General features: G+C 39.6%; 1 protein-coding gene across 9 annotated transcripts in view; it reads right to left on the reverse strand.

Moving 5' to 3' along the window:
• Positions 1-13,371, reverse strand: part of fcho2 (FCH and mu domain containing endocytic adaptor 2) — a 41,807-nt gene extending 28,436 nt beyond the window's left edge. For 3 of the 9 annotated variants that reach the window (XM_051072994.1, XM_051072993.1, XM_051072991.1), the window contains exons 1-4: positions 13,149-13,371; positions 5,142-5,233; positions 1,832-1,906; positions 1,588-1,729 (exon numbers count right to left, since the gene is read on the reverse strand). In XM_051072994.1, coding sequence (XP_050928951.1) covers positions 1,588-1,729; positions 1,832-1,906; positions 5,142-5,233; positions 13,149-13,181 — 342 coding nt within the window. In that variant the 5' untranslated portion in view covers positions 13,182-13,371. The remainder of the gene's footprint in view (positions 1-1,587; positions 1,730-1,831; positions 1,907-5,141; positions 5,234-13,148) is intronic. The other 6 variants (XM_051072992.1, XM_051072995.1, XM_051072998.1 and 3 more) reach the window with 3 other exon arrangements.
• Between the last annotated feature and the right edge of the window lie 91 nt (positions 13,372-13,462).

Consider the following 13,462-nt stretch of genomic DNA (forward strand, 5'->3'; position numbering starts at 1 on the left):
GTTCTATCTTTATAGCTCTTCATATCAACTTTCAACACCTAAAGGAGATAAAAAATGGAAATATAATCAGGATGGGTTATTGACTTACAATTACTGTAGCCATGCTTTAAGCTTAGTTGGTTTACTCATGATTGTTTTATGTGTTTGTTGCTCATCTTGACACAGTCACCGTATAATGTAAATGTGACTAAAGTCAGCAAAACTGGTAAAAATCTGAAATTATGTAAAATTTCTGAACACCTACACCACGATGGGTGTGTACTTTTTGTTATTTACGCTGCTTAACTACAATGTGCATCATATCCACAAGTTAGCCAAGAAACACAAAGCGGAGAGAAGCAGGGAGGGCAGGGAAGTGACGGAGAGAAAGTGTGACAGTCTTTTTGTCATGCTGAAAGAAACAACTTCACTAATTCCAAGCTCCTATTCTACTTTGTGTTCCGTGACTTCATGCGTGAGATATAAGCTGATCTCAGCTGGGAGGAGATGTGGAGGAATGAGGTGTAGGAAAAAAAAAAAGCTTCATAAAATAACACTACATGCTGTATTCTCTCAAGATGAAGATATTCCATGTTTCTTGCACAACGTCTAATCCATGCCAAGTTTTTTTCAGTCTAGGGACAAGTGAGAAATAATTCATAATGGGCAAAAAAAGTGACAAGAATGAGTCCATATTTAAACAGTTAATTTTCCTAAATGACTATGATCTTGCAGTGCCTGTGTGGAAACAGTCGAGCAGCAAGCTAAGTGACAGCAGTAAGAAAAACAGTTCAAGGAAAAGAGTAAGAGATGCAATTTTATTAGAGTTGGGTATCAAAACTCAGTACCTGTGGTCCCAACTAAAATGTGTCCATGATTTGAACTTGTCTTTTCTTTGGTTTTTGAGGAAAACAGTTTCTAATTTAAATCAGATCGGCACTGTGTTTTTTAGGCAGTTCTTGTAATGCTACATTTAACATATTAGTCATATCAGCCATAATCTCACCTTCTATTCCTGAGTTGTGGCCAGAAAAGTGTTTTTGCAGAACATTTTGTGTCACACTGAAGTTGACCTTTGACCACTTGGACATAAAATGGCAACAGATGCCTCACCATTTTATCCTATTAAACATTTATGTTGAATTTTGTCACAATTAGCGTATGAATTCGAGTTAAGGGGGCGGCATGGTGGTGCAGTGCACAGCACTGTCACCTCGCAGGTTCTGGGTTCTAACTGGGTGCGATTGGGACTTTTCTGTGTGGAGTGTGCATGTTTTCCATGTGCCTGCATGGGTTTCCTCTAGGTAGTCCAGCTTCAGGTTAGGTTAACTGGTGTGTGTGAGCATGAATAATTGTTTGTCTGTGTATGTTGGCCTTGTGATAGACTGGCAAACTGTCCAGTGTCAGCTGGGATTGGCTCTACTCTGCCATGGCCCTCAAAGGATAAGAGGTATAGCCAATGGAAAGAACGCCAAAATTTGATCAGTGCATCCTTGAGTCCAAGTATTTGTAACCATTTTGAAGAAATTCCCTCGAAGTATTCCTGAGATATCATGTTCATGAGAATGGGACAGAAGAATGGACAGACAAACAGTAATAATTCTGTACCTTTTTGTGTGCTTTGGCCTGCTCTTCCACATACTTCTGAACCTCTTTTATAAGTTCCTGTAGTTTCCTCACTAGCTCCATGTGACAGCTGGCCAGCTTCTCTGTTGAGCTCTTGAACACATCCCATACTGGAGCAAATGTCCTGCAATGAAGGATGACACCTCAGAGGCTGGGACATGGCAAAACCCACAGTAATGGATACTGGGTCTTTAATCCAGAAAGCTAGAAAACTGTTTATACTCACCCAAGCTGAGAAAAGTTGCCAGCTGACTTGGCAAGTTTGGTCATTGACCTGGCATAGGCCTCTTCAATAGTACTCCTAGAACAGAGCAAAATCACAACACACACCCATCACTCATGAAATCATTATAAATCAACAAAAAAATAACATTTAAATTAAACCAATGATGCTGAGATAACAGTTCTGCTTTAAAAAAAAACCTAGTATGTATAGTATGACAAAGTTTTCCTTAAGTATTTGCAACTAGGTTATGGCTCAAATAGGGCATGCCACTGAACAACTGCAGATCCTGGCCAAAAACACCCACTTAGAGCTTGCAACATAAATGTTTGACCACATGCACCGTGTGTGGGCAAATAAGTGTGGTTTGGCTTGTGATTTGTTCATAAACCTCATGTTGAAGCTGACAGAGTATGAAAGCTAGTGTTTGAAGCCCTGCTTCTCTCAAGTTTCCTTTTTTCTCCTTTATTCTGCAGTAAAGTGAAAAAAAAAAACCTTAAAAAAAAATTGCAGCAGTGTTATAGTGAAAGCCTGAATTATGCATGTCTCATTTTGCCAGCCTCTCTCTCCAGTCACGTCACAGGAAGAAGGTCAGCCAGGGGGAAACAGGACAAACGTGTCGTGCGCACACACACACACACAAGCACCATAAACACACACATACATACACAAACATAAATGTCCCATGGAGGAACAAGGAAACTCATACACAGTACAACAGAAAGAGCAGATGCATTAGTTTTATACTTGATCATGTTGTTAATACTGCAAGAATAACCATTGGAAAAACATAGTGTTTATGCTTCTAGACCAGGACTTATGAAAGCAGAAGTTTTAATTTTGTTTTGTGCACTGCAGACACACAAATACTTCTTTACAACTATATTAAAACCTTTTGACTTCCTATTTAGAGGGCACAAAGCCACACTATTTCTCTAACTGAACTTTGAGTTGTTTCTAAATATTTGTTTTCTTTTTAGGTGCTCTGTATGCTGGAGGTTGCAGTTTATGCGAGTTGCTGGGGGGAAGCACATAATGTTCAGGCCTGAAATCTAGTACCCAGAACTTTAGACTGACATGATTTTAGTCTTACTTTAAACCTATATACTAAGATTTTCTTTCATACTATATAGACATTGACATGGTTTAACCAATGAAGAAGACCATCTGTGGTCAAAGCACAATGTTGACCACAGATGTTCTTGGAGGTAAATTCACGACTTTGGGAACAGTAGTTTGCGAAACAAAACAAAACAAACAAAAAAAAAAACCCTTACTGAAATAAATCTTTTAAGACAACTGAGCAATCCCCATGACAAGTGAGTAAACTCCATCTGCTGAGGAATACTGAAGTTGTGTATCCATTAATGCATACTACACACTAATTCTAACCAGGTTTTGAGTATGTAGTCTGTTCACACTCAATTTTTGCAATAAACAAAAGAAAGAGTGAAGCTGCTCAGCTGGAAAAACAGAGATAAATTATGGGTGGTGCTGAGACAGCTCCAGAAAGATCTTGGAAAACAAAAATAAGTATTAAATCTTAGGAAAACATTCTGATGTCTCTTTGTGAAGTTAAATTGGCAGTGATATATGTATTGTATTACTTACTGTTAGTATAAAGTGGTGAAGTACATTGCTTTTTCTGTACAATAACTACTAAAACAGCATGACAATGCATGTGCTACACAGTGTGTAGAGTTGTTTATATGTAGTATGGGTTTAGAACACACTGTGTGAGATGTACTTAAAAACTAGTGCATGAGCCAGTTAAAATTAGTTAAGATTATTTTTAGTCTTTGTCTAGTCACTCTTTCACCTGGAGGGAGCCGTTTGTGGTTAAAATGTTGTCAGTCATGTCCACTTAGAATAAAAAATGAAATGGAAATGAGACAGCAGCGTGCAGGTATTTCTCAACTTTTTTCAGATTTTATGAATGTGTGTTTGTCTCCTGGAGATTGGTAATATAGTCTTAGCCTTAAAATGCTTTTAGGGAACAGGGTATTAATTTGACAGAGTAGCAAATGTCCAGGAAATACATTGACACAGTGCACAGTGCTATTTTATCCACCAGAGGGAGCCATGGTGCAGTTTTTCAAAGGGGGGAAAAACCATGAAGTGACATTAAGTCTATGAACTCGAAGGCCAGAGCCTGCCTGGAACCTGGCACAAGGTGAGTGATTAATAGCTGAGCAATATAGGCAACATAATACAATTACAGTACAACATAATAAATTAATCTCTACCTGACCTTCTGTCTCCTTTCTTGATATTGCACTGATTAATTTGTATAGTATAAACAACCACACTCCTGCAGACTGCAAAGAGAGTTAATATTCAAGCCAAGTTAAAAACTAAAAGATAATTTATTGCAACAAAATGAGTCTGGACAGTTTAAACAGCAAAGCTTTAGAAATGGTTGGACAACCAATCACAAAGCTCATTCAGTAACAGAAAGTCACATTTAATTTATTTTTCCTAATGTTAATAAGACGTTTCAGTAAACACAGTTATATGATATTGAATCTGAGTGCATTCCTCACAGTCAGGAATCCATGACTGAATTCCAGTGGCAGACCATCTATCATATAATAGGTTATGAACACACACCTCTCACACAGTGAGGGTAATGTTTATGGAAGTGGGAAGAATTTGAAAAGAAGCTATTATTATGGTGCTATCAAGCTGTAGACACTGAAGGTGTGTAACATAATGCCAGGTTACATGTGGGCTCAGGCATAAGCTCCTTTGACATAGAGGTTATGTTTGCATAACATGCATACTGATCTACATGTAGTCAGGATATTGTACTTATTTACTTTTCTAGTTAATTTTCATAATAAAATTTGAGAGGCTGAAACCTAATTTTGGACTTTGGACCTTTAGCAACATTTCAACATGTCACCTTGGATTCTGAGAAGCTACGGTGGCCATTTTTTCAAATGTATTTTTAATTTAACGGACTAAATCATTGATGAGTTGATCTAAAAACTGTTAGTTGCAGCCCTAGGTAGATCAAATCCATATGTCTCAAGATGTACAATTTAAAGTCGATAGTAGAAGCAGTAGAAGCAGTCTCAGCTAAGCATTGAATTACTACAAGCACAACACAAAGGACAGGAGCTGTAGGTGTCAACGTCAAATACCAAGAAAACCACAGGACAGGAAAGACATGTATTGAAGAACTAGACACATTATAAAAAGTTAATGAGTAATGTGTCGCGCACGTACTAGATTAACTTGTTAACCGCGTAGAAATGGCCACCTCTTCAGAATGAGACTAACTGATGTGTATGGGACTGCTGTGTCTTACCTTTCTCTGATGAAGTCTGTAAGCTCCTTGGAAGATATTTGGCCATGCTTCATGTTATGGTAGAGCACGTCGAAGCCATTATTTTTTTCCCCCTGTATTTCAAAGACAAAAAGAATGCAGATAGGTCAGTCAGCAGAACAAGACCCAAGTCTAACAAACAATGACAATACCTCAGTCATTGATCACACATTACCGTGAAGGCTTTGTCTACGAGCAGCATTCTCATCGTCTGCATAGCTTCCAGCTGCATTTGCAGCAGCTTCTGGTCAACCATACTCATCTTGGCCATGTTTGAGAGTAATGAAAGTTGAAAATGTATAAAATGGTGCTAGACTGGTCTAAGGCTCGAGCATATATTGTAAGAGATGGCCAGATAACTGTCTGCCTGTGTTACCGTAACCATGCCACTGGGTAACAGTGTCCAGTTGCAGTGATGCTTTAAAAATGCAAACGCATCTCTGAATAATTAATATGAAAGAGAATTTTCAGGTTTGGGTTTAAGAAAATGTTTGATAATTATAAATGACCATGTACATATAATACAGATATAGTGACACCCTATATCATTTTTGTACTGCTTATTTAAATACTCAACAGTGGTTTACATGGTCAACAGGATGCATTGAAAAATAAATAAGACAGTAAATAAAACATAAACTGAATTACAAGCAATGACCAGCAAAATAATCTCAATGAATTCAAATGACAATACTGCAATAAATAAAAATTTGCTTTCAAGAACGTACTTACTCTCCTTCTAAGCTGCCTCCTGTATTAGAGCTACATCAATATTGATATTAGCTTATTGCTGACATATTGGTATCAGTGTATATGTTGGCTGGTAACTAACAAGAAATTGCTGCACAGAAACGCCAAACTAGGTTTCATGTCATTATAAACAGTGTGACCATTACATAGTTTGTCCACCAGAAAGCACTAACAAGTGGATTTTATTAAACTGTGAGCCCACTCAGTATGTTTGTAAAGTTCTGAATATGAATATATTCAAATATTCAGTGTATGTCAGGTGATGGGGTGTAATGATTCTGAAACCGAGACCAAAACCACGATACAAACGTCCATAATGTTGAATTGCCATTCGGGGAGATGGACCCCTGATACAGCCAATCACAACTGAGTGATTACACGTGGTAAAAGTTAGGCTAGTTTACTAAGCTCAAGATAGATAGCAACCCTGAGACAGCAGAACCCCCAGGCATATTCAAGTCAGTAGTGTGGGAACATTTTGCTCATCACCCACAAAAACAAACAAACAAATAAATAAATAAATAAGGTAAATTTTGACACCCCAACTCTGATATCAAATGCTAGGACTGATAAGAAAGTTGGCCTGTGCAGACTGAATCACCATAATCAATACATTTATCAGACAATAAACTTCATTTATGACCTTTAACATTTGATAAACGTCTGTTGACCTTTAACTTTGATGGCGTTGAGTTTGCATTCAAAACAAGAGCTCCATTGGTTTGGAGTTGTTACGGTTTTCAGAGGCTGTGTGTCTATAATAGTACAGATGATGGGTCATCTGAGCAGCACTGTGTTTTACAGTAGAAGGCAGCCTACACTGTAAACATTGATTAAAAGTCTCCTCGTTACTTCTGAGAAAAGAAGAAGAATCACTTTACTTCCTCATAGCTTTACTTCAGCGAAGGAGAAAACATACAAATCTACAAATCATGGCTTACGACTAGGAAATGATTTTCTTTTTAAAAGACAGATTATCTGAGAGAACATCAGCCATAGACAGCAACACAACTGAACTACTGCCCAACAGAACACAACAACAGTTATTGTTAGTTTTGATTGGGGTAGCTTGTGACATCTTGTTCGGCACGTGGCAAAATATCATACATTTTGTTAATAACTATCTAGAGGACTGAAGCACTACCTCTACCCAAAAGCGGCAAATACTTTCACTGAGACATAGGCGAAGTTGATTCGATAACGCCTCTGTCCACTGAAGTTCATCGTCATTCTTGTCTGATTCTGTGTGCCAACACTGCTTTATCTCAAACCAAGACCGTCACAGATATTTCCTGATTCCTGGAGCAATCCACTGTCAGCAGTTTGGCATCCAGGCTACGACATCAGCACAGTTTTAACACATGGGTTCAGCCATGTTTTTTCCAAAGTGACAGACATGAAAGGTTAGGAAGTCTGTCTCAAAATGAAACTCAGAGCCAGCTCTAACAGGACTATATTTACAGAGCAAATAGACATTAAAAGAGATGCATTATTCTCTAGGCTACAGCTCACTGGCCTACATTTTACCCCAGTGAGCAGACCACTGAGATGTGTTTCCTGTTCTAACAAAATAACCTCTAAAAAAAAAAAAGTTCAGATCAGCGAACAGCACAACATGCACAATACTGCACGTGCTACGTGTCAAGAGGAGAAGGTGAGACACAGACAATAACACTTACCTTTATATAACACTTATACAATACTGCCTGAACTATAAGAAACACAAAGTGAGAGAAAAGTTGACGATTGGCCAATCAATCTACAAAACAGGGAAGTGACAAAACTGAGCCAAAACACATGGCTCCAAACAGAGCAGAACGGCAACAGGAAGAAAGTCCATTCTGCGAAACAACTATGTTCATGTGGAATGTGATATCAATGAATACAAAGAAAAATAAAAACAAACACAGGAAACAGCTCAGGGCGTTTTTGACTTTTCACCATGTTACAATACTGGAATTGATTCTGGAAAAAAATTATCCTACAAAGCAGGAAGCCAAGAATGTAAAGACATCACCTTAAACAAACTTGAAATATATGATTTATAAGTTAACTATAAATCTTTAATTAGTCTATTAGTTAAATTAGCGTTGTACGGCTACATCTATATAAACAGCGGGGCAGGGAGAAGTGATACCACAGTGCCGCAGTTTCTCAATGTCCTTCTCTAGAGACTCATTGATGAAAGCCCTCATACTGGGTGTTTAATATTCCAACCACACATTGTGAAATTCAGAAGTACTCATTATGCTTGGATTTAGATGGAGAGGTTTTTAACTCTGCCCCACCCCAAAGGCAGGATAACATGCTGAGAGGTTAGCACACATGTCAGTCACAGTTTGTTTGAGCAATAGCACAGTGTGTAGCTGAGACAGCTTCCTAAGGTTTGACAGAGTTCATAAAAAGAAAGAAGAGAGTGAACCGTGTGAGCCAGTCCAATATCTGGTCTATGCCAACATTATCACTGACAGAAATGTGAATTTAAACATACCAGCTGTGACACACTGCACGATGCACAGACTACATGGGACTCAACATCTTTGTGTGCTTTAGGCTGAAGAAAAAAAAAAAAAAAAGAGTAGGTAATAGCCCAGCAACTAGACAGCTGACGTCATGGTTGAACGTGCACTAATGTTTATGCTGGGAAGGGTGGTCTCACTTATAAGCAATTAGATGGCGAGCTTAGACGGAAAAAGCAGCAGCCTCACTTACTATTAAGCACAGCAATATACAGTAATAAACTATAGCTTCAGGTTTTATAGTGGCATTTAGACTGAACTATCCTGTTGTTTTCCTGGAAAAAAAAATACTATGACACAACTAAAGTTGTTGTACACTTACTAAGAATGGCTGAGGGTTCAAGGAACTCTTAGCCGAACGTATACTTGTTATGCAAACAACAGCTTCACATTAGTGAGAGAGCTCTGACTCTTGATTCTGCCATCTGTTTCCTGAACACAATTTAACCCTCTAATTTTTAATAATCACTGTTTAGTTTCACTTTTTGAAACTTTGAGAGGGCTGTGTGTTGAATGACAAAATGAGATGAAAAAAAAAAGAAAATCAGTTAACTGTAGATCAGCCTTTGAGTCAACAAAGAAATACACTACATCACACACTTATATGATAGTAAAAGAATAACTGCCAGTTGCAGAGGAGGAAACTCTATCTAGTCTCATATCAAGATATGAATTATATATAGCACATAGCTTTCTCATTGGGCCACAGACTCCTATGTCAACAGGAGATTTAAATGAGAATGAGACACAGGCAGTGGTATAATTAAAGGGTTACAGAGTCATGACCATACCACAGACTGAGTAAAATCAACACAGAAAAAACGGTACATTGCCTGACACCCTTAATCTGAAATACCACCTTACAGGACAGATAAACAAAACCACAGTGCTGCAGTTTATCATGTAACATCTGCCAGTGAGAGGAGGACAGGAATTCACTTTCTTTCTGTTTAAGTACAATACCAGTTTCAATATCCTGTGTTTATTGCCTGACAGGCAGTAATGCAACCCATGACATGGAAAGGGTATTATACTGCTTTCACCTAACAACAAAAGCTGAACCAGGATCAAGTCACTTAAAACTTGTACTTATTTCAGTACACTGATATACAATCAGCTATTAGGTACATTGGGGTAAATCTAATGTGGTCCAATACAGCAGTCCTCCTGTCATAAAGGCTGTAATGAATCATTTACGAAGATGTAGTTTGTTGTGCTGTTGAACTGCGTTTGCATTATACAGAGAGGCATTTCTGTTATTTAGCTGACACATATGTATGTTAGTAAACAACACTGATTTCCAAATTACTATATGTTTTCCTTTTATTCACAGTGTGTGTGTGTGTATAAGAAATTATGCTATATTATATTAGTGTTAAAACACACTGCTATGGATGCTGCAAAATGGGACTGCTTCAAAAACAATCCTGTTACTACTAGTTGTGACTGTTAAAGTCCCTGCGGTAGTGTACACATTCTTCACATAATGGTGCAAAATGTTTCACAGGTTGGCTAAGTGTGCTTTAGGAAGTTTTGGCCCACAATTTCAACTAGCAACCGAGTAAACCAGGAAAAATATTAGGAAGGATTAAGAGTGTGCCAGCTGACATGACTTGTCAGGTTCTGAACAAATGTTCAGGTGAAAGTGGTAGAAAGTTGTTTAAGTGCACACTTTCACTGAGGAATTTGGGAACAGCTAAACAAGACTCCCTCTTTTCAGACAGACTGTAAACCATGGCCTGGTGTGGCCTGCAGACCCCAGAGCCATGAGCGGGTAGACAGCCGGATGACATCAGAGTGTCTGCCCCGGGTCATGTGACCGTTGAGGTCTGGGAGCGGTTGCACTGAGCTGTCGCAACTCATCAGTCCAACAGCAGCACATGCAGTGTGTGTAGTATGTGGTAAGAACACACAGGCTGTGCTATGTTTGTGGTATAAACATAAATGTTCAAGAGCTTGACCACTTCTTAGGGACAGGGATTTGACATCAAGTGTACTGGATGAATCCTAGAACAGGTTAGTGTAACACTACTCATGACTCACCACCTCCAAAAACAACTAACATGTAGGAGTTCAGTGGAGCTGAAGCTCAAGCAGTAAAAGCAAACAACAACAAACCACCATGAGACAGGATTTCTGTTTCAAGCAAAACCAAAGTCCATGTTGACCAAAATCTTTTCACCCTCTGGCAACGCTATAGAAGCTTCACCAGTTCTCGTAGCTCTTTGCCGGAGCCTCACAACTACATCCCATGGCAAAAACTCAGCAAGACCTTCCTCTGAAAACAAAGATGGAAAGCAATATGGTGGCTGCTTTGTTTGTGTATCTGAGGCTCGGTTGAAGAAAGGGGCCAACTGACAGGAAACGCATCACCATTATCCATGTCTTCTTCTTACATCAATCTTTGCTGTCTTATTGCAACACCTCACACCATCTGACCATGAACTTGCACACTGAGTTGTATGAGAACCTATTAGACCACACACACACACACACACACACACACACACACAACACAGACACCAGGGAGAAGACGGTCATCCCGCGGCTGTTGGCTGTATCAGCACTGTTTGCTTATCGCGCTGCCATCTTATTTTCCCATGACAGGCTGGAGGCTAACAAACTCCACATTCAACATAAGCTCATCACAGATATGGGGTTAAAACTAGAGCATGGGATCTACTACCTGCAGCCATACTAATCCGCTGTCTGAGACATTTCAGCACAGTGGGGACAGTAACACATCTACAGACGACAGTGAAATAACCTACTCTTGCACATTTAACACGCAGAAAAAAAGGGAAATGAGACGTGCAAGTAAATCTAGTGAGCGGAAATGTTGCAGTCAGTGACCAATCAAGTGCTGCAACTTAGACAGAGAAACAACATGGCCGTACCATGTCTGGCTCCTAATTCCAAAAGAACTTGTTTACTCAGCTGAGGGGAGATGTTGCCTACATTGGAGATTCAAGCCAAGATTACACACCAGGAAAAGAACCAACAAAAATGTCTACAGAGCGAAAGAGGACAGGGCGGAGAGAGGTGTATACTCCTACATGCTGTGCAAAAGAAAAACAGATCAAAAAAGTTTTCAAATCTGACAGCCTAGTGTGTGTGTGTGTGTGTGTCTGCTGATGATTTGTAGTCAAGTCAAAGGGAAATGGATGCATCTCCTAATGCCAAGAGTGTGTGCGTGTGTGTCCTGCATGTTAAACACACAGCTGATCTTTGCCATCACTGGATTCTCTTGTGGCCCACTGCAGGGCACAAAGGGCAGATTGAAGAATCAGGAGCGTCTCAGCTCTCCTCTTCTCCATTTAGCTAATGATGAAGTCTCCTTAAGAAAAAAAAAGGCTTTAGAGGCTGACAGCATAGTACTAATTACTTCAAAATGCTTAGCGTAATGTAGTTTTCATTCAATAGCTACATTAAGTTTATCACCTTTGTAAGTGAGACAAATGAGGCTAAAACCTGGGGCTGTCTTTACCCACCTTGGAGAGGACAGAGATATTATATGAATGGAAGTTATTTCTAACTGAGGAACTGGTTGACAAATACATAGAAATACATACTACAACAGCCGACAAAATAGTTTGAACTTCTGTTTCAAAATATCAGTACTAAGGCCACACTCTGTGTAAAAGATTTGTTTTGGCATCATGAAATGTAATCTAAGCACTACATTTCCAAGAGGAGCACTAACACAGCAGAGCAATAACACATTTATTAGCAAATATCTCCCACATTAGATCATCTGATTTACCTGTTGCTATTGTCCAAAACCCCTTTGTATCAAAGTGAAAAAGGTGATCTACATACAGCATGTACAGCACTTCAGATATAACTCAGCATGACTCAAAATCCAAAACATAACCTATACTTGCTGCAGTGGTTACAGTGTAGTACATGACCTTAGGTTAGAGCAGACGCTCTAATGAAGTTTTGGCCTGAGCGGTTCTCACTGTTAATAACATTGTCTTTATGGCTTTAGTGTTTCGCAAAAAGCAATAAAAGACAGGTGAAATAAAGACAGGTCTGTGAAGGCAGAGCTGAGAACGGAATTGAACTTTTACTTTTCAACCTGGTGTAAGATAGCCACGTCAAATAATTACCGAGACAGAAATGACTTTTAAGCAGTAAATAGACAACATAATAAACATCGTAATAGTAATAAACACACAACTGCACTTGTTATATTAAAATATGAGCTACATGTCCAACACAGTATGAGGGTGAATTCGTGTTTTTAAAGCTGTTCTCTAACTCACTAAACATCTGGCCTCTCACTGAAACTTTGTTACGGAAGAAAATGACGCGTACGGCCAAGTGCTATGACTGACAGCCGAAGCGTCCAATAGCATTCATGGAACTGACCATCAACATTCCAAGCAAGCCTGACACGGCCAATTAGCGGAAGCGGGGGGCTGGATTCTCGGAGGTTTCAAGTTAGATGGGTCTACAGAGGCCCAAATCCCGGGGTGGCAAAATAATAATCGCCGAAGAAAATTAACCCTGGCCGGGGAGCTGCTGTCCAGTAAGTCTGGCTGCACTGGACACCGCCGCCTTAACAGGAGCAAGCCTATAAATCAGACGTCTACCTCTGCAACGTGAATGATACTTGATTCCTGTCTGACATGAACATGATAGGGAGGGAGCACAGTAAGAGAATAATAAGGAATAGCACCGGTGTAAACACCGCGAATAAAAAGGCACCACCTACCCAGAAATTCTCTAGGAAGTAGGGCATTATCATCTTGTTTTATTCCTCTTCGCCGCAACTGTCCAATCTGGTGCAATACAACTTTTGAAGCGTAAATCATCCACCGTCCTCCCCCCGTTTCTGTTGTATCTGCCTTTCCCCGTTTTCCTCCTCTCCCCTTTCTTCTCCCTCCCCACCTTCAGACTCCACCTCCACTCGGCTGTACTGCGTCTCTCCCCTCCGGTTTCTCCCCGTAGAAAGGCAGACTTTGGGTGGACGAAACAGCGCTACCAGTGGCGGAAAAAGAAAACAGACAAAACACCGGGCCGTCGCCG

The sequence above is a fragment of the Lates calcarifer genome, linkage group LG9, assembly GCF_001640805.2.
Source record: "Lates calcarifer isolate ASB-BC8 linkage group LG9, TLL_Latcal_v3, whole genome shotgun sequence".
Classification (NCBI taxonomy): Eukaryota; Metazoa; Chordata; class Actinopteri; family Centropomidae; genus Lates; species Lates calcarifer.